Below are 20,799 nucleotides of genomic sequence, written 5' to 3'. Positions count from 1 at the left end.
TTCCCGGGACGAACATGCCTTTTCGCTTTTGGACGAAATAAATAAAATAAAATAAAAACGACAAGAAGGAAGAGAATAAAAAAAAAGAGGAAATCTTTCTGAGGGCTGGATGGACGTACGCGCCAGCCCGCGAGGGGGCGAACGGACGGCTCGGATCGCTCGAAAGAGAGAGGACCGGGAGTCAAATCTGCCACTCCCCTCCCCTCAGTCGCTCCGGGGTCACGCGGCGTCTGTTTTTGCTTGGCGAGCAAGGCATTCTCCACAGCGACCACTCCCCCCTAACTGATCGTACCGCCGGAAGCGAGATTTTCCGTTCGGCGATTCCCTCCCTCCCTCTCCCTCGCTATGGCCATGACGATCGCGGAGCACCGCGGCGGCGGCGGCGGCGGCGGGAGGAAGCGCAAGAGGGCGGGCTCCAAGAGAAAGCTCGTCGCCGGCGATAGAGTAGAGGTGAGATACCGCGCGCGCCGCCCTCGTCCTCCTCGCCGCTTATCCCCGTAGGCAGTACTCGTCGATCGTGTCTCTTGCTCGTCGAGACTGAGATTTTTCCGCGTTTGAACGATGGCCGCATTGTTTGCGTTCTGCGCGTTTTCCACGTCCGGTTTGCTGTTTTTCTCTGTTAGGCGCTCTTTGCGTGGTTTGTTCCGTAGTTTTTTACGTGTCATGCTACGGTCGAGGAACGCGCTCGGCGGGGCCTGAGTGCAAGAAACTCTCCTCGGGACCCTTATTCTTTGCTTATCGCCGTTTGAGTGAATTTTGTTTGGCTTTTTTTGTGCAGATAAGGAGCGAGGAGGACGGCCTTCTGGGTTCTTGGCACTCGGCGGTGGTCATTGGATGCGACGATCTTATACGAGAGGTTCGGTATAATCATTTTTTAGATGATGATGGCTCCGGTAAGCTCACCGAAGTTTTGCCCGTTTCCCCGCTCCTCGATGGTTTAAATCCTGGTGATGTTGACCGGAACGGTCGTCGGGGTCATATAAGGCCTTTGCCTCCGGTTGTGGTATTTGGTCCATGGGACCTGCCTTATGGATGGTGCGTGGATGCTTATTACAACAACGCTTGGTGGGAAGGAGTGGTTTTTGACCATGAGGATGGCGCGGAGAAAAGGAATGTTTTCTTCCCAGATTTAGGGGATGAACAGTCTACCGCGATTGGGGACATGCGCATCACTCAGGATTGGGACGAGAGTACGTGCCATTGGCGGAGTCGTGGGTTCTGGTCATTTCTTCAGGTCACGGAAGCCCTCGAGGAAGAGTGGCCCCTCCCTGTATCTGTGAAGCAAATTTGGTACGACTTGCGAGAGAAAGGGGGTCTTGACATGACGATGGGTTGGACTTCTCGCGATGAATCACTGTGGAAGAAGCTGGTGCTTGAAGTCATTAATGAAAATCTTGAAATAGTCTTAAGGGATGTTTTACCCCTTTTGGACTCTGCGAGTGACCTAATGGAAGAAGGCTGTCCCGTTTTCAAGTCACCATCACTGGCTCTGAATGTTCAAATACTTCCCAACGGAGATACTGATGGTCCTTGTTGTACCCTGCCTGTTGATGAGCCATCAGTTGTGGAAAGAGCTGATCAGGATACTAATGTGACCAATATGGTAAATCACGTCTTAGATAATGTCGATGAAACTGCTGCCGGATTTCATAGCTCAGGTTTCGGCAGTAAACCTGGTCAAGAGGTGCATTCTTTCGTGGCACATGGTGTGCCAATCACAAATACTTCTGATGAACAAGAACTGTCTTGGGACACAAAAGGTCCTTCTACATCACCGGAGGCTTTACCCCTGTTACCCTTTAATCCGGAAAGGATTTCTTGCAACAGTTCGCGAATCGCTGCTAAAGCTTCTTCTACAATGAACGCCAACCAAAACAGTAACCCTATATCCAATTCAATTTGCAGTAACTCTGGAAACTGGCTACCTCTTGGTCCTGATTTGCTTCCAGGGGCTCAGTTCTGCCCTGATGTTATTGATAATTACGTGAAGGGATGCGGACATGGTTCAGCTTCTCTGGTAATGGATGTTAGAAAACATCTTTCATCTTTGGGGTGGGAAATGCAGGGCATGAGAAGAGGAGCTCAGTTCAGAGTGAGGTACTTGTCTCCTCATGGGAAATGTTACTATTCTCTTCTGCGAGTCTGCCGGGATTTAATTGAGAAGAATGGAGAGATTTTATTACTTACATCTGAAGATGCTGACAAGAGCATGGTCACTTCACCTAAAGATCTGACATTTTATTTACCTTCACAAGATCAGAACAGTTGTGGCCATAATTCTGCTGTAGTATTTGATGTTCAACCTGTCTACTGTCCTCAAGCTGTTGTTGACTACTACATGCTTCAAGTAGAGAAGGGTGGTCACAGCTACCATGACAACGCAGCACGTGACCTGAGAGTGAAGGTCAAGATGCACCTTTCAGCAGTTGGATGGACGTTCCGTTGGGTGTATAAGGCAGGAAAATTACAGAGGCAGTATGTTTCGCCCAGTGGATGTGGTTATTTTTCACTTCGAATAGCCTGCAAACGTTGCATAGATGATAATGGGCTCCAAAGTGCAAACAACAGCAAGCAAATGGAGGGGGAGTCACTGAGCAACAAACTTCCATATGTAGCAGGCAATCTCAACATTCAGAAAACCTTGGTGCCAGAAAACGCCCTTTCTGAAATGTTGCGTGATGAAAATACTAGCCGATCAGCGTTGGGAAAACTTCGTAATCTCAGTGTTGTTAATTCTAAAGGTAGTAAAAGATTGCGATCGAAGAAAGATCTAGTAATGCATTCTGAATCTCAAACTAGTAGTAGCTTAGAACGAGTCAGTTCAAATGTTATGACAGAGGGATCGACGGGGTGTTCTGGTTCTTTGTCCGAGTCAGGAGATGACTTAGAAACTACTCGGCCATCTCCCACTCTAGTATCGAGAAAGAGAGTTCGGCATATGGTTCCCCAGTTCTCACAGCATCACCCAAAAACTATATTGTCCTGGTTGATGGACAACAATGTACTGTTGCCAAGAGAAAAAGTATTTTACCGCCGCAGGAGGCATTCCAGTAATTTGGCAAATGGGCATCTACGACGTGATGGGATCAACTGTAGTTGCTGTGGCAATGTTTTTACTTTAAATGGTTTTGTTAATCATGCTGGAGGTGCCAACATTACCAACATGAAGCCAGCTGCCACAATTTTTCTAGGAGATGGCAGGTCTCTGTTAGACTGCCAGCTACAGGCATTTCATGCTAAAGGCATGAGTCGCATCATGAGACAAACAAGAAGGACAAGGACCAGTCGTCTTCATGGCATCCTCAATGATTACATATGCTCCGTCTGTCATTACGGGGGTGAACTGATATTATGCGATGGGTGCCCATCCTCTTTTCATAAGGGTTGCCTTGGTCTAAAGGTTGGTTGTGATCATTTTTAAGTATTTTGCTGCGAACTTATGCCATTTTGCCTCCATCAATGTGTGTCTGTTTTGGATGTACGAGCAAACTTCCGAAAGGACAACACAGTAACATCTGATTATGTTGCCATCTATAGGACATACCAGACGGGGACTGGTTTTGCCCCTCATGTTGCTGTGCAATTTGCAACCAATGCAAGTCCAGAGAAGATGCTGGTTGTTCTGTGGATGACCATGTTTTACGTTGTGACCAATGCGAGCGTAAATGTATGTATATAAGCGCTTTATAATTGCTATTTTAATGCTGAATCCTTTTGTAACTGCTGTTTTCTCTGCTTGATCAAATGCTGTAGATCACATTGGATGCCTAAGGACAAGAGAGGTAACTAAATTGGAAAGGGATCATAAGATGAACTGGTTTTGTAGCAAAATGTGTGAAAAGGTACGTCAAACTGCCGTTGATCTCCTTTTCAGTTTCCACCAGTATTTTAAGGAGTAAATCACTAGATCGGTTCTCTTTGCTAAGCTGGATACTTGATGGCACAGGTGGCTTCCACTTCTAGAAATATTTTCAGTACCGATACTTCTCACACGAGATTTGAATCAGACAATAAGAATTTATTTGTTTCCAATCTTGAGAATAAATATAGTTGTTCTCCTTTAAATCAGACAATCCACCTGTAACAAGGGGCTAAAGGAAATACACATTAAACTACTTGATGATTCAGTATTTAATGTCAGTACTCAATGAAGTCTAAATGCTCCAGAGGTGCAGGATCTTGATGAAAACTACTATTTGATGGCACTTTCTTACTTTCTATAAATGGAAAATTGAATGTAGAGAAACCCTAGAAGTTTTTCCAAAACTCCATTTTCTTCAAATCCCGCAGGTTTTTCAAAACATGTATAAGAGTCTTGGGACTTATGTCCAATTTCACATTTTTTAGCAATTATTTCAATCGTAATTGGTGCCTTCTTATAAACTAGTAATCGCTCTACTCCATTTTTCCTTTCCATGGTCATTTCAAAGGGGTGCCATCATATAGTAATTTGTGTATATAGGTTGCCTGACATGAAATTGTGTTTCACATTATGTTATAATGGCAGGTATCTGCAGGTCTGTCCAAGCTCTTAGAAAAGCCAAGAAGATTGGGAACTGATAACTTGACCTGGACATTGTTAAAATGTGTAAAGCCTGATCATAATGGTGTCAATTTTCTTGATACTGAGGCTGCTGCAGAAAATTACGCCAGGCTAAATCTTGCTCTTGATGTGATGCATGAATGCTTTGAGCCCGTTAAAGAGCCTTACACTAGTAGTGATCTCATGGAGGATCTTATTTTTAACAGGAGGTGAAACATCTTAATTTCATCCATAGTTGTTCTTTACTTTTGTGATGTTAGTCTCTGTGCTCTAGCATACTTTTTGAGTTTACTTCTGCAACTGAAGTCCTTTGGCTTATGCATGTCATTTCAAACTGTCACATCCTATGCTTAAATCTTTTATGGGAAGATGTTAGCAAAATTATGTTGAAAATGCAGATCAAATGATGTCGAAAACACATATTCCTGAATTTGCAGCATTGCAGGATGTGCTTGGAGCCTTTTTCACATTCCTCATTCTTCTTTACTTCAGCATCCATAACTTTCCCAATGTTTAAATCCTTGTGTTTTGCCATTCCGCAGATCAGAGTTGAATCGTGTAAACTTCCAAGGATTTTATACAGTACTTCTTGAAAAAGATGATGAGTTGATCACTGTGGCAACCATAAGGTATACACTCAGTACCTGTAAAGTTTGTCAGGTTATAGGCTTTTTAAATAAGTCCTTTATATTTTCAACTTTCACTTTTTACGTACCACAAAATGATTGGAACATCTCTCTTCCCAAAACAAAGGATCTACGGTGGAAAAGTGGCTGAAGTGCCTTTGGTTGGGACGAGGTTACAGTACCGTCGGCTTGGAATGTGTCGCATTTTGATGGATGAGCTTGAAAAGGTACTTCTCAATGTTCACCATGTTAAAGCGTGAATGTGGTTGTGCGTCAAGCTATTTTCTTTTTGTTCTTCCCTAATGGTTCTTTTTCCTCTAGGATTTTGGTCTGTGTTTTTTCATTCCCTGTGCATTTGAGTTTCTTTCATTTTTCTTTGCAAATGGAAAATAGATGTTTTTTTAAATCTTCCATATGTTATCAATAGGATGTTTCCAACCCATCTTATTTCAATGTTAAATTGTTTGTTTATTGATCATGTTGGTTATCTCTGCTCGCCTTGTCATTTTATAGACAAACCATTAGTTCAGAGTATATATGTCTCTAACAATATGAGAGACTGCCATGGTAAACCTTCTGTTCTGTTAAATTTCTCAAGATGTGACTCCCAAGATGAACCAAACTAGTTAAGGTTCAATTTTTTTATGATCTTATTCTTTTCTTTTGACAATTTTGCGGGACTATTAACAAGATAAATTTTTTTAGCAGTGCAAATCCAAAAACCCATGTTCAGAATAATGCAAGCAAGGAGACTTGAATTTTTCATGAATCTTAATCAATCCGCAGAATGATGACCATGGATATGTCATTATATGATAACTAGAAAATTTGTCTTAGGCTCATATATTTTGTGTAGCTGGCTTTCTATTGTATATGACATTGTTTGTTTTTCATTTCGGGGGATTTTTCCCATCCTAGATGGTATCTGGATGATATTTCTGTTTTGCTTGGTTTAACTTTGAATGTGGCTTTGATGTTGGCAAGTGGACAACTTCTATGACAAGCATTTAATTGAAAGGAGAGTTGTCCAGCGCGATGAACTTTCAGTGGCTGAATTGAAACTCGATTGTCTTGCTTTTTGGATCTGCCGTTCTGATCCATATGCTTCTTGTTACAGAATCTGAAGGAACTGGGAGTGGAAATGCTGGTTCTACCTGCTGTTTCTAGTGTGCTAAACACGTGGATCACTTCGTTTGGATTCAAGAAGATGACAGATGATGAAAATTACAGTTTCTTGGTTACAACTTCTTGGATTTCCAGGGAACAGTCATGTGTCAGAAACGTTTAGCTGATATCACATTGGCAGAATCAAACTTACCCAGAGGTAAGTTTTGAGAAATCTCAGGCAAAGAAAAAGCAGCTGATAGTGTAATTCTGCCAGTGATTCAATCATCCATGCCTTGTTTCAGGGAGCTGGCATACTTTTGAAGATGATGCGAACCATCAGCTTGATGAAGTTGATCTGGTGGGTTCCAGTGCTGTCTTCGATATTCTTCGAGAAGATACCACTGAGGGTAGTGAGACTGTCGCTGAAGGCCTGTTGAGGTACTCATCACGTCTCACTTTGCTACTGAACTAACTTGAAAGCATTCAAGGATCAAAAGAAAAAACAAAAGTATCTGTGGAAAAATGCTTTATCTTTAGGAAAAAAAAAGTGCAATGCCTTGTAATTTCAAAAATGGAACATGTCCATAATATTGGCATGGTTTCTTGAAGTTATATGCACTATGACAGGCAATATAATAACTTAATAGGCACTCTAAGTTATCAAGGCCTAAGTTTGGAAGGCTAAACTGAATCAAGAGATTGTAATTACCTGTATGATTGACATCAGGTAAAAAAAGGGGGGTATATATAGTCAGTATTTTGGCGCCTTGGAAATGACGTGCTTGAAGCATGTGCTCCAGACCACAATTCTTAGGTAAGTTTGTCAGCAGTTAGACAATATGATGCAAATAACATGTAATCAGACTTAACGGATAGTTGAAACTAAATAAGTGATGCATGATTACGACAACAAAGACAATACATTAACATTTCCAGAACCAATGAATGCTGATAACTCTTCACGCTCTATTCATCCATCTTGTAAAATTTGGAATCCTTGGTTGTAAATTAGGAAGACACTTTCCATTACATCAAGAGGAGGAAGAAAGGAATGAAAATCTTGAAGTGTTCTATTAAAGGTGATCTTGCTTGGGCTTTCAAAGGTGCCTTATATATAATTGTATATGCTCGTATAAACAAAGGTGGATGAGGCCACTTGATGCAGAGGAAGCACTGAAAGTTTACATTTGCTGGATGTCAATTAATAACAGAAGTTCTCCTCTTTAATTTGGTTGATGTTTGATTACCTCATCAATTGTCAATGATATTACTTGGAGATTTTAACCAGGCAATTACCAGTATAAGAAAATCTGATGCAATGTTTTATCCTTCAACTCATCACTGTGCAACACAAGATGGAAGAGAGAGGGAGTAGCATTTGAATATAGATGTGTAGTATGCAGAGTGAGGTGGACTTGTTTATGACTGCATTTAGTAGATTGCAATAGACTGGTTCTAGATGTCAATTTGCTAAGGTTTTTTCTTGCTCTGCTTGATTCTGATCCTGTGATCTATAATGAATATTTAGCTGATGATGGTCCCGTAGTTTTCTACTATTTATCAAGTCCTTGTTCTACTGAAATAGAGCATTATGCATAACCATGAAAACTTGTATATTAGGATGTGAAAGAATAGTATGGTGGAATTTCTCTTGACTAAACCACTATGAGTACTGCCTGAAGGGAAACCTAGTTGTACAAAAAGATACAGAAACTTGTACATTGATTAACTGCTTAAGAACATCGAGATCATTTGTGACTTTTAATGCTTGAATTGCGATACAGACTCCCCCTTGACACAATTCCGTAGGTGTGTGACGGAAGAGTTTCTTTTTTGCTTTTTTATTTTTGAAGAGTCATCACCCTCTTGGGGTGAAAGGTGGCAATGGCTCCATTTACTTCATCTTAATCATGATTCTCTAAATGAGATGTCCTCAGCAGAAATAGTTTTGCATTTGTAAAGGAGTTTTAATCAGGGGAAGATACACTTGAGGCGCCTACTGTTTTTGCCAGATGTCATGCAGCAACACATAGTTAGCCCTCACTCAGTTATTATCCATTTTCTTCCCATTGCCCTGCTGGCTATAGAAATTTGAAGGAACAAATATAATGCCCGAGTAGAGTTCCTCTTACAAACTCTTAGTGTTGGAGACACAAGGAAAAAACCTGTTAAGTGTGTATTCTTTTAAGTATGTGAGGGTTAACTATCTGTTATTGGCATGACATACGGGACCATGATTTCTTTCAACTTTTTATTCATCTAGGAACTTACCTTTTAGAAGTTGCATGCATATATATAACTATTAGTGGCTCCGCTTCTATTGCTTATAATTCTGATTTTTTTCTAGTTCTGCTGTTGGCGCTGTTGTTGATCATTCTGGAAGCTCCAGCTGGGAAAATTTTTTATTGTTGGTATGTCATTCTGTTTTTAGTTTCAATGAGCTCTATCAATTCCTTAACAGCCCCGAAAGTCTGATTTTTTTTTTTTTTTTTTTTTTTGGGGTTTATAGGATAATTTCGATGGCAAAGAGTGTGGTGTTGAAGCCAGTTCTATACTGTCCAATCAGAATGCATTGGAAGTAGAAAGTGGAGGGTACAGTGATGGAGGATTGAAGTGTTACCAGAGAAGGAAAAAATTGCAAAGCAGTAGCTGAAGTCAGTTGGCACTCAATTAAATTGTTTATCTAGTCGATTGATCCAGTGTGAAGATATAAACGATGAGTGGAGAGGATACCAATTTTGGCGCAACAGTGCCGGGGGAGATGGACATTGAGGGAATTCTTTCGTCAGTCATTCCTATGTATACAATTCTCATAGCTCAAAGTCTGTTGTTTGTTTTTTCATCTGTTGAGCATCTATTGAGGCGGTGGTTTCATTTTTCACATTCGATGCGGTGTAAAGAGTCTGAGCATCGATTGCTGCCATGTCTCTATGTTACATTGTTTGGACGACCGTCATCTCCCATTGAGCTACATATTTTTAGTTAATCTGAGGTAAAGCATGTAATCCTCTAATCCTTCGCGGACAGTATATTTTGCTGAACCTCCACCTGCCTTGCCCCTTAAATTGGTAGAGATTCTTAGTTCACATGCTTTTACCCTACTCTCAGCTTGTTCAAGAATTTGCATATTGATATAGCTGACACAAGAAGTGGCTCATTGAATCTGGGCAGAAGTGGTCCAGCGTTTTCTTCTCAACGAGTGCAGAATCTAAAACTCAATCTCGACCCCTTTCTAGCATGAACTAGACACGAAGCCATCCAGCGTTCGGCAAGGAATAAGGACATGCTACCCTTGTGGAAAGACTTCCATGTCATGAATTGCTCAATCTGAGACTGCTCTTTTTTTTTTTTTAAATTATCGGGGATGGGTTTGCTCGTATGCTTATGTGAAGAATAACTTACTATGTACATGTTTGAGAAGAAAAGGCAAAGAACATTTGGGCGCCGATATGCTGTTTTCGCCTTGGACAGTAAAGTTCAAAATCCCTACTTTCTTTCCTGAGCATCAAGTTACCTTTTCTTGCCAGAGAGAACATGGATGCGAATCTACGAGACTCACGTGTCTCGGCATTCTGTCTCCAATCCCGTGTCGAAAGGACGAGATTGTAATTCGTAGGTGCTCCTTATTTCAATGCGGTAGCATTATTGTCGGCGAGCCATAGGGAAGCCACGCTTCGCGAAATCTTACGTCTTAATTTGGATAAATCAGAGGCCGATTAAGCTGCTAGGGTCCTGGCTATTGTAACTTTCATGTAGAAATTAGGAGTTATAGGTTCTAGGGTAGGCAATTCCTACTCTAGAACTAAGAACCGTCCACTTAGAACCAAAAGATTAGAACCACAAGGCGGTCAGTTCTGTTCTTGAGTAGGTCTATGGAACTAATCCCACCAAGTTTCATGCGATTAGTGACTTGTTTTCCAGCAAGTCATGAACCCGTAAGCAATCAAGTCAAACACAGGTCATGATAAGATTCCAATGTCCATGCAGTTAGAGTTTTCTTTCAAAAACACACGAATAATACTTCACTTTCCTCTCAATATTTCAAATAGTGAGTAGATTGAAGAAACTATAAAGAAGCAAATGGCAGCAATAAGGGTTCCAACTTATAGTAGATAGAGGCGATCAAGAGCAAGAGAGGGAGGCGAGGCTGCAAGTCTTGTCTGCAAGGATGGCCAAAGGTGTGGCCATGAGTTGATGGGAGTTGAGAGTGGAGAGACCAAGGGAGTTACTTGAGAGAGATGAGACAAGGGAGCGAAGATGAGACAAGACAACTTACAAGTGAGATTAGAGATTTAGAGTATATATATAAAATACCGGTTCGATGGGCGATTTTACACTTGGAATTAAGAACCAAATTGGTACCCATTTGTTCCGATTTGAGAACCATTGATTCTAGGCTAGTTTAATATAATTCTAAGCGGTTTCGGTTCTTTTGCACACCCCTTGAGCAAGATTAGATAAGATCTGAAAAGATACGTGATTTATATGCATAAATAAACCAAGCTAAGATTTTCCCCCATCGACAATTCCCCCAAAAACCTTGGACGGCTCTTCTTTTTTTTTTTTTTTTTCTCTTTCTGGAAATTAGTCCCGCTCATGTATTTTTAAGGTTTCGACAGTAGTCCAAGTCCCGCCCTGCCAAATCTAAAATCTAAACGCACCCCACAACGTATATCATAAACATATTAACTTTGTTTTATTTTAATCAAATCCACCTCTTCGTGTCTCAAAAAAATAAAAATAAAAAAAGTCATAAAAATTTCAAACTTTACCAACTGTGATATATGTATGCTCAAATTTTTTTATGATATCAAAAACTCCAAACCTATACTCATGTGATACATTTATCATAATTTTTTTTTACAACACCAAAAATCTAAACTTATACTTGTGTGACACCAAAAATTCTAAAAAAATTTCTTGTAATATCAAAAACCCCAAAAAATTAGTATTATAGAAAAAGTTTAGGATTCTTGGTGTCGCAAAAGAAAAATTTAAGGTTTCTAGTGTCTCAAAAAAAGAAAGTCTCGGGTAAATTTATCACATTACATAAGGGTCCAATATCACGTTTTTGGAAATCATTTTCTAGGAAATCATTTTCTAAGAAAATTATTATAGTTTTTAGTGTTCGGCTGAAATCTGAAATTTGAGTAGAAAATGTTTTCCATGTTCATTATCTAGTTTTATTTTTTGGAAAAAAATTACCAAAAAATTAATATTTTAATATTTTTAATTCACCGAAAAATTTAATTTTAGTATATATATATATATATATTATATTTTTAAACAATTATTTTTAAATTATTTTTATTTTTAAAAATCGAAATTTTATTATTTTAAATTTTTCTTTCTTTTTCCTTTTCCTCCCTCCTTCTTCTTCCTCCTTTCTTCCACCACGGCGTGCCTCGACATGGCTAGCTGCCCAACAACCGACCAAGACATAATCGCTAAATCCAACGAGCTCGAGGCTTGGTCCATCCACACAAGCCGCGAGCTCACCAACCCAATCCACGACGACCGGCCAAGGAAGAAGAAAAGGAAAAATGAAGAAAAAGAAAAAGAATTAAAAAATTAATTTAAAAAAAAAAAAAAAAAAGAAAAAGAAAGCATAAAAATAAAGAAGAAGAGGAAAAACAAAGAAAATAACAAAAAAATCTAATTTAAAAAAAAGGAGGAGGAGGAAGTGAAGGCTTATAACAATGTGAGATACGAGATATCAAATGAGATGAAAATATTTTTCACTTTTTCTTATATAGAAAATCTTTTTCAAAATAATTCATTTTCCATAAAATGAATACTTGAAAATATTTTTCTAAAATTATTTTTCGTGAAATGAATGAACATAAATTTGAGATAAATGTGTCATATAGATAAAAGTTTGGACTTTTTGGTATTACAAAAAAAATTATGATAAATGTATCATAATAAATATAGTTTGAGATCTTTAGCGACTTTTACTTTAAAAATTAATCATATCGTCCCACAAGTATTCCTTAAAAAGGGCCTCTTTTATTTATTTATTATTTTTTTGGTAAAAGGTAAGAATTTCTTTTTATTTGTTATTATATTGGTGATCGACGAATTTAAAGTAGCAAGCAACAGGGACAAAAGATCCTATCCCTCGTCCTCCTTTTCCAGTACCTCGGTTGCAATTGCCAAAGCCTCTTTCTCCTTCTGCAAAGACGCCTCTCTCTCTGACTTTTTCCCTTCTCTGTCCGAGAAGATAATTGTATTCCGAAATGACCATTCCCTCCTCATTAACCCATCTTCTTCTTCCCCTCTTCCTCCTGCTCCGTCTGCTCCTGCTTTCGCTCCAATGGCGAACCTCCTCTTCGGCCATCATCATGAGCTTGAAGAACCACCGCACCGCCCACCCCAGCCGGACCCCGACCCTCCGAGCCAACCAAACCACGTGCCCGATCTTCTCGGGCACGTGGGTCCGCGACGACTCGCTCCCTCTCTACCAATACACTTGCCCCTTCATCGACCCGGAGTACAACTGCCAGATGTACGGCCGCCCCGACTCGGGCTACCTCAAGTACCGGTGGAAGCCTCTCAACTGCGAGCTCCCCAGGTACTTCGTTCCTTCTTTTTTTGGACCCTTTTTCTTTCTTGGATTCGTTGTCTGTGGTGGGTGAATGGAGAGGGTGTGGGGCTCGGCATGTGTGGCAGGTTCAACGGGGTCGAGTTCTTGGAGAGAATGAAGGGGAAGAACGTGATGTTCGTGGGCGACTCGCTGGGCAAGAATCAATGGGAGTCGCTGGCGTGTCTGATCTCTGCCGACGCTCCTCAGACGCAAACTCAGATGGCCAGAGGTGATCCTCTCTCTACTCTCAAGTTCTTGGTAATGTCCCTCAATCTTAAATCTCACTTGCATTTTCCATTTTCCATTTTCCATCCAACCCATATCTGAAAATTTATCCTTTATTTGCATTTTTAGTTTGGAAAAATCAGTAGGGTTTTGGGGAAAAAGAAAATGAGATTTTATAATCTTGTCCAATAGATCATTGGAAAAAGAGATATCTCGCGTGGGGCCCGTAAGGCTGCGTTTGGGGTCAGCACTTTTGAGGGCAGTTGTTGCCAGCTGCATTACATAAGGACTGAACCCAGTGAAAATTTGGTTTTTTACTATTGTTATTTAGTACGTTCTTTTGGCTTTTCTTCCCCTCGTGTCATGTTTGGTGGGCAAGTATGTTCAACTTTATTAATTGGAGTTTGTGGCAACGACGAGGCAGGACTATGGCGTGACCATATCGTTCTATAAGGCCCGGTACTTGGTGGACATAGACGTGGTGCAAGGGCGGAGGGTTCTCCAGCTCGATGACATCTCCGGCAACGGCAACGCATGGCGGGAGGCGGATGTGTTGTCGTTCAACACGGGTCACTGGTGGAGCCACACGGGATCTCTCCAAGAGTAGGCAAAAGCAACTTTCCTTTCCCTTTCCCTCCTTGCGTTTGATGATTGCGCGTTATAAATTGTTTTATGGACTTGTTACTGTGAATTTTATGGGGGGGATGGATTATATTGGACCGAGTAATGACTGGATTGGAAATGGTGGATGGGCCCAGGTGGGATGTCATGGAATCAGGAGGGTCGTACTACCAAGACATGGATCGTGGGGTGGCCATGGAGAGAGCGCTTCGAACGTGGGTCAAGTGGGTCGATGCTAACATTGACCGCACTCGCACCGGCGTCTACTTTCTCGCCATCTCCCCCACTCACTACAAGTATATCTCTCTCTCTCTCTCTCTCTCTCTCTCTCTCTCTCTAGGTTCTTATGCAATTGATGCAAAAAACGGAATTAGCAAAGAGCGTCTCAATCGTTGATAATTCGTTGTACAAGCAGGTGTGGAAGACAGACATCTCTCTTCTGATCACGAGTGTAACTATTAAAGTATAAAAACAGGATAAGTGCATCAAAAGTTCTAATTAAGAAAGTGAATTTGAGTTCTAAAAAATTTTCAAAAATGCAATTAAGTCCTAAAATTAATTATGAAAGTGCAATCAAGTCCTAAAATTATCAAAAAGTACAATTAAGTTTTAAAACTTGTCACGAAAGTGCAATCACGTCCTAAAACTATTAAAAAATGTTATCAACAAAAGAATTTGATTGCACTTTTTGAAAATTTTAGAATTTGATCGTACTTTCATGACAAGTTTTAAGACTTAATTGAACTTTTTGAAAGTTTTAGGACTAAATTGCACTTTATTGACAAGTTTTAGGACTTTCAATATATTTGTCCTTATAAAAACTGTATATCTATTATGTGCAAGCAAGAGAAAGGGTCCTAAAATCTGGGCCACTTTTCTAAGCTCGTTATTTGTAACCCAGAAGTATAGCTTTTAGCATTAGAAAAACTTGTTGGATATTGGGTTGTGAGTGGAAGCTACGCAGGTTGAGCATGAGCTTGCATTAGGCTTGTCTGTGTCCTAAAAAGCCAGCCCTCATTCCCTGTTTCTGTGAGCCTATAGTCTGTCGTCTACCATAAGCCAGCTCATCAACTTTTGGAGTTTGCATGCCTAACTCGTTAATTTTGAGGTTCATTGTGCTTTTAAAATGTTAGGGACTCATGCTAAAGTTGAAGGCCAGCTTCCTCCATCTTGATATGAATTCCAACTGGAAAAATTACTGGCAAAACATGAACATCTGTCTAGCTCTACCTTTTGGCTGTTTCTTATCTTAGAAAATTAGCAATCAATTGCTGCCAAGTATAGAGCTTTAAAACTAAAATCTTAGCCTAAGAATCAGTGAACTCATCAGCAGAGTCCCGCACTAAAGAAATATATGTTTATAACAGATCTGCATTACTTTTTGTACCTTTTGTAATCGGTGTTTAATAGCCAGTGTTTGAAGGAGTAGGTAAATCCTGCCTACACTGCTATTATCTCCAAGAGCTGGTTTTAGATCAACTTAGTTCAGTAACTAAATAAGAACGCTGAAATTTTCTTTGAGTAAGAAACATAATTGATTCATGTGACTGTATGATATGTAAAGCCCGGCTGAATGGAGCGCTGGAGCAACAGCCATCGCCACTGCCAAAAACTGTTATGGAGAGACGGTGCCTATGAGTGGAACTGCATATCCAGGTGAATACCTGGAGCAGATGAGAGTCGTAGATGAAGTACTTAAGGACATGCATAACCCTGCATATCTTCTCGACATAACAATGCTCTCGGCTTTGCGAAAAGACGGACACCCCTCTATCTACAGCGGTGAACTGAACCAACAACAAAGGGCTCACCCGGATCGTTATGCCGACTGCAGCCATTGGTGCCTTCCTGGCTTGCCTGATACTTGGAACCAGCTTTTTTATACGGCTTTGTTTTACTAATTTTTCTCTTGTTCTGATGTACACTAATTGGCAATTGTAACAATTGACTTCTCTGCCTTTTTCTACAATTCAAAGGAGGGGCGTGAAGATGCAAATGCCTTCTTTGTCATGTAAAGAAGACTAAGAGATTGTTTTTGCCGAGAAGTGCGGTGACTCTGTTTTTGCCGAGAAGTGCGGTGACTCATTTCTAATCAGCATCTACCTAGTCAATGGTTAGGTTATGTCGGGCTTTCGCAGATTTTCCCTTTTATGACGAAAGAATCACATTCTGTTCCACAATTTCAAGGTGCAAGAGTTTTGAGCCTGTAGATTTTGGTAGGACTCAGAATTTACGAGCTGGAACTCGTTTCTTCTCTTATCCTCGCTTTAACAGCAAGCGTATATATAGGAAAAATCATAGAAGTAGAGATTGGAAAGCAAAACTCAAGCACCGAATCATTATGCGAAGTAGATGGATGTTCAGGAGGGTAAGAACACCGTTAGCTAAAAAGAAAAAAAATTGTTTGGCGAGTTAGTTGGCGTAAACATGATCACATAGTTTATACTGAAGTTTAGATACAAGCTTTAGACTATACCACGACACAGATCTCTTGCTTTGTAAAGCAAGCTTGACGGGAAACTAACGCCAGAAGCTAGAGATAGCACATACCAAATTCTAAGACATGACGTCCGAACTAGAACACAACTATTCACACAATGCAGACATAATTTGTTAGCCAAGCTTGCAAAATGAAGCTGGCGCAGGACTGCCGTCCGTAGAAAGCAAATACTAGCTCTGGATTGCCACTCCAGGAGCAGTAACTTCCATAATACTCCTTACGTCCCCTCCGATTTCCGATGGCACCATTCCAGCATTAATGGTACCCACATGCTTGTCATAAGCTGAAAGGTGAACCCCGAGGGCAGCCCTGCCAGAAGGATCAAGGTTGTTTGACCATGCGTCATCCCACTCGATAGCCTTTGCAGTGCTGCATGCTACACTCGGTCCTCCGGGAACACTCAATCTTGCTGAGTTCTGCATGATCAGAAAGACATGAACTCGCCAGCATTAGGTAATATGAACTGGCTTGCTGCATAAAAGTGATCTGAAGAAAGTTCAGAAAGAACACCTGTGGGAAGAACCTCTCAAAAATCATCCTATAGTAGTAGCCTTCCTTCGTTGTGGGAGTGTTATGTGGGTAGATATGTGAAGCATTCTCAATCATTTTATCTGTGACCTGACAAAATTACCAAGTGGGCAAGCGTAAGCAGTTGAATGCGATCCTATACAATGTCGAATATGGAGGAAAAGTCAAGAAGAGAGAGAATCATTGCAAAACTAGTAGGAAGAGACGTACATGTTGGGCCGCATGTTCTTTAAGGCCATCAATCCAACTGTAGCCGACACCATCGCTAAACTGTTCTTTCTGCCTGTACAGTATATGCTGTAGAGCATCACATAGAACACATCAACCCAAGGGTCCAAAGATATTGACAGATTTTTGTATAAAAAAATTTTCAGGCCACAATTGTCGAACCTTTGGCAAGTATGGATGCTCTTCGTCATCAAAGGCCTTCCTAAGCACCCATTTCTCTATACGTCCTTCTTCACGTTTTGCCTGCATACATGTTCAAATTACGATATGTCCGTGTGAAACTAATTCTCAAGAACAATATGGACAAGAACCATCGTAACATGATTGATAGCATTGTCTTTTACCATTTTCCACTTAGGATCGATTGACATCGCAACATTGATGAATTCTTTATCCAAGAAGGGAACACGGGCCTCCAAACCCCATGCGGAGGTAGATTTGTTGGCCCTCAAGCAATCGTATTGGTGGAGGGCTTTGATCTGCTTACAAATTGAACATGAAGGATTATCTATTGCATAACTTCTCTTTTTCGAAACTTACATAGACAAGGATTTGCTAATTAAACTTTTTGTCACCTTGTGACATGTTTCACGATGAAACTCTTCTTTGTTGGGGGCCTTGTGGAAGTATAGATATCCACCAAAGATCTCATCAGCTCCTTCCCCAGAAAGCACCATCTTCACACCAAGCGACTTGATCTTACGAGACATTAGAAACATAGGGGTGCTTGCTCTAATTGTGGTCACGTCATACGTCTCGATGTGGTATATGACATCTTCGATGGCATCGATACCATCCTGTTATAGGTCATACAGAGAAAATCACAGGTTGTGAAGACATTATCCAACCATATCAAGAAATTAAACAGCAAGAAAACGATAGAAATGGATTCCAGGTTCAGCACAAGTACCTGTACAGTAAAGTGAAATTCATGGTGAACTGTGCCCAAATAATCCGCAACTTCCCTTGCAGCCTTTAAATCGGGTGAACCCTGCTCGACAGATTGAAGCACTTTTAAGATCTAGAAAAGCATTTCCTCAATTTTTTATTTCCGAGATATAATCTGTGACATACCTCTAAACCAACACAAAATGAATGAAGTTGTGGCCCCCATTGCTTTGCAGCTTTCGTGCTTGCCAAATGACGGGCAGTGACAGAGGCAACAAGTGATGAATCTAGGCCTCCAGAAAGCAAAACTCCAAAGGGCACGTCAGTCATCAGTCTTTTGATCACAGCCTACGAATTTACTCACATATTAGGTCTCCCATCAACATCTCCAATTGGACGATAGGAACAGAGTATACATAACTTACATTTTCAAAAGCACGCCTTAGAGTAAGAGGATCATAAGGAATTGAGGGGATTGACTCTGAGAACCAAGGCGGATTATACCACCTCCTAAGTCCTCCTTGCTTGCTCGAGTACATATGACCGGGTGGAAAGCACTCAAAATGCTCGCAATCATCATGCAGACCTTTCAGTTCTGATGAGATCCAGACCGAGCCTGAACATGAACAGCAAAAGAAACGTTAACCATACTCGGGATTTCTAGAAAGCTTGGTTACTTATTTCTAATTCGCAAGGTCTCTCTACGAGGAGTTACCGTCGAGTCCCCATCCGATATAGAGGGAGGTGATCCCGATAGCATCGCGGGCAACAATAAAGCTGTTGTCTCGCCTATCCAACAGCACAAAGGAGAACATTCCATCTAGCATGTCCACAAAATTCTCCCCATACTCTTCATACTATCAGATGCAATAAAAAGTGAAGTTAGTAATTTGTTAGCTCTATTATCGAATTACATTAAGTCAAACTAGGGACTGCAAAGATATAAACAAAATTTTAGGCCGAGAGTTTTGTACACCACCGCTAACCGCTCTAAAAGCTTAAATTAGATAAACAGATTAGTCAACACTTAAATTGCGGTAACTTAGACAATCGAATGATAAGGAGATATCTGGCAAAAGATTAAATAGCAGCTTAGTCTTCTATGAAAAAAGACAAAAGGAAGTGGAAGTAATGCCAAGGGGCTCACCAGATGTGCAATTACATCACAATCGCTACCAGTTCTGAATTTGTGGTTATGCAAAAGCTTCCTGAGCTGTTCATGGTTGTATATTTCTCCATTCACCTGAATTTGAGAAGGAAAAACTTTTCTTTTAGCACAGTAAGAGAAATAATGCGACCCTAATTCCGAAATCGAGCCCAACCACCGGCGCCGCACCGATTTTGTCTAGCACATTTCCTTCAAAGGGGAGAAATTTGGAAGCACACATCGTCTATTCCTAGCCATAATTATGCCCGAAAGTATAGCTTAACGTACAGTGACAACGACCGTCCCATCCTCGTTGAGAAGGGGCTGGTCGCCGGAAGCCGGATCGATGACCGCCAGCCGCTGGTGGGCCAGATAGCAGTCTCCATGCTGGTACAGCCCGCTCCAGTCGGGACCACGATGCTTCAGCCTGTTCAGGCAACAACTTGCATCAGGAAATCGAACCAACCAACCAACCAACCATAAAAAAGGCAGAATCTCGTATGCAGGAGGCCAAAGCAAACACGAGCCGGCCCAGATAAGTTCGTCATCTTCCATATTTTATTGAATAATTTTGAAAATCGAACGGCGACGGATATAGCAAGGAATAAAGATTCCTCCACGATAACGTAGTTAGGGCAAGGGGTCCCACGGCCACGTCTGCATCTTCGAAAGCAAGACGTAGACGCTGATGGAGGTGACAGCGAACAGATCATATTCAAAATAGTTTAATCGGCCAAAAAGCCGGCGACTGAATATTCTCCTTGATCCATCGAGTTTATGCACACATCAAGATATCAAAAAAATTTCAAAGAACTGCATCGACGGGAACCAAATTCTCCCGGCGACGACAGAACCTCCGCACCGCGTCCTCATCGCGCGACGTCAAAAAAGAAGATCTGGGTCGCGACGAGAATCGTTCTTTTTTCTCGCCCTTAACCAAACCACTGCCTATGATTCGCCGGCTCATGCAAGTCGAAAGGCGAAGACGTCGGAAAAAGGAGGGAAAAAAAAGAAGAAAGAGAAGCGAAGGTCGACGTGCATTTGCCGCCGCGACGCGCGCGGGAAGGAAAGGAAACCCGAAAGAAGGGAGGAAAGGAGGGAATTGCCTGCGAGAGAGCTCGAGCACTCGAACCCGTTTGGCCTGAGAGTCGCCGGCGAAACCAAGAACGGCGAGAATTCCACACATTCTGGCTACCAGGCTTGGACGAGGATGGGGACGAAAGAAGAAGGAAGCGGCGGATTGGGGGAGCGAAAGGGAAGAACTTCCGACGAGGGAAGGTTTGGAGCAGCGAGATGCCGGGAGGGAGCAACACGTATGGCGGTGGGGGCGAGCGGAGCGACGAGGCGAACGGTGCAGGAACTCGGCTCCGTATTTATACTGCCGATGGCGCGACACGTGCGCCCTCCTGGTTCGCCGGCACGAGTGGACTGTTTCTCTGTCGTTGTCACGTGGATCGATTGATTTGATTGCCATCGGTGTGAATCTTACGTCGTGGTATCATTAGATCCCGGAGCGCGTGCATTATCGATGTCACCAACGTGAAATATCAATTTGAGTAATTAGAAAATTATGAAGTTTAAATATTACTAAAAGGCCGGGGAGTTGGATCGGTGAATAAGTCGCGCGAATCAGTGAATAATAAGATTTGTGAGTGGGTAGTTATTGTGTTTTGAATTAATGGATAAGTGACCTACATTTATCTAAAGTTTCAATTCGTTTTCATAGATGACGAGGTTGATTTTATAAGTATAGATTTCAATAGGATGGCACATAGTCAACAATATTTTCGCAAATACGAA

At 41.3% G+C, this 20,799-nt stretch overlaps 3 protein-coding genes across 3 annotated transcripts; 2 read left to right on the top strand and 1 right to left on the bottom strand.

The window, feature by feature from the left end:
* The first annotated feature begins 351 nt into the window (after positions 1-351).
* Positions 352-8,929, top strand: LOC104435297. Its single transcript, XM_018864113.2, is given in 12 exon segments — positions 352-450; positions 779-3,400; positions 3,538-3,667; positions 3,754-3,842; positions 4,508-4,752; positions 5,086-5,172; positions 5,297-5,396; positions 6,287-6,404; positions 6,407-6,493; positions 6,579-6,714; positions 8,624-8,687; positions 8,786-8,929. Coding segments are annotated over 12 exon segments (3,921 nt in total).
* Positions 8,930-12,432: 3,503 nt separating this feature from the next.
* LOC104432635 (protein PMR5) lies at positions 12,433-15,803 on the top strand. Its single transcript, XM_010045115.3, has 5 exons — positions 12,433-12,850; positions 12,949-13,120; positions 13,512-13,690; positions 13,846-14,004; positions 15,273-15,803. The coding sequence occupies exons 1-5, from the start codon at positions 12,516-12,518 to the stop codon at positions 15,607-15,609; spliced, it is 1,182 nt and encodes a 393-aa protein (XP_010043417.2). The 5' UTR covers positions 12,433-12,515; the 3' UTR covers positions 15,610-15,803.
* A 321-nt stretch (positions 15,804-16,124) lies between these two features.
* On the bottom strand, positions 16,125-20,349 carry LOC104432634 (asparagine synthetase [glutamine-hydrolyzing] 1). Its single transcript, XM_010045114.3, has 13 exons — positions 20,106-20,349; positions 19,288-19,426; positions 19,000-19,095; positions 18,568-18,709; positions 18,278-18,468; positions 18,039-18,200; positions 17,875-17,955; positions 17,540-17,761; positions 17,309-17,443; positions 17,127-17,207; positions 16,947-17,033; positions 16,719-16,826; positions 16,125-16,624 (listed from the first exon to the last, which is right to left on the bottom strand). The coding sequence occupies exons 1-13, from the start codon at positions 20,183-20,185 to the stop codon at positions 16,379-16,381; spliced, it is 1,770 nt and encodes a 589-aa protein (XP_010043416.1). The 5' UTR covers positions 20,186-20,349; the 3' UTR covers positions 16,125-16,378.
* Between the last annotated feature and the right edge of the window lie 450 nt (positions 20,350-20,799).

This window comes from Eucalyptus grandis, chromosome 2 (assembly GCF_016545825.1).
Source record: "Eucalyptus grandis isolate ANBG69807.140 chromosome 2, ASM1654582v1, whole genome shotgun sequence".
NCBI lineage: Eukaryota > Viridiplantae > Streptophyta > Magnoliopsida > Myrtales > Myrtaceae > Eucalyptus > Eucalyptus grandis.
Note: the sequence above shows the minus strand (reverse complement) of the source record. Positions and strands in the feature narration are given on the sequence as shown.

What these genes read in the sequence shown, in the direction of transcription:
- LOC104432635 (XM_010045115.3), top strand. Translation starts at nt 12,516, where the DNA reads ATGACCATTCCCTCCTCATTAACCCATCTTCTTCTTCCCCTCTTCCTC. An exon ending in TCTCTACTCTCAAGTTCTTG is followed by an intron (nt 13,121 to 13,511) that starts GTAATGTCCCTC and finishes ACGACGAGGCAG; the next exon opens with GACTATGGCGTGACCATATC. An exon ending in ATCTCCCCCACTCACTACAA is followed by an intron (nt 14,005 to 15,272) that starts GTATATCTCTCT and finishes TGATATGTAAAG; the next exon opens with CCCGGCTGAATGGAGCGCTG.
- LOC104432634 (XM_010045114.3), bottom strand. Translation starts at nt 20,185, where the DNA reads ATGTGTGGAATTCTCGCCGTTCTTGGTTTCGCCGGCGACTCTCAGGCC. An exon ending in GTGCTCGAGCTCTCTCGCAG is followed by an intron (nt 19,427 to 20,105) that starts GCAATTCCCTCC and finishes TTGCCTGAACAG; the next exon opens with GCTGAAGCATCGTGGTCCCG. An exon ending in TCGATCCTAAGTGGAAAATG is followed by an intron (nt 17,208 to 17,308) that starts GTAAAAGACAAT and finishes ACATGTATGCAG; the next exon opens with GCAAAACGTGAAGAAGGACG.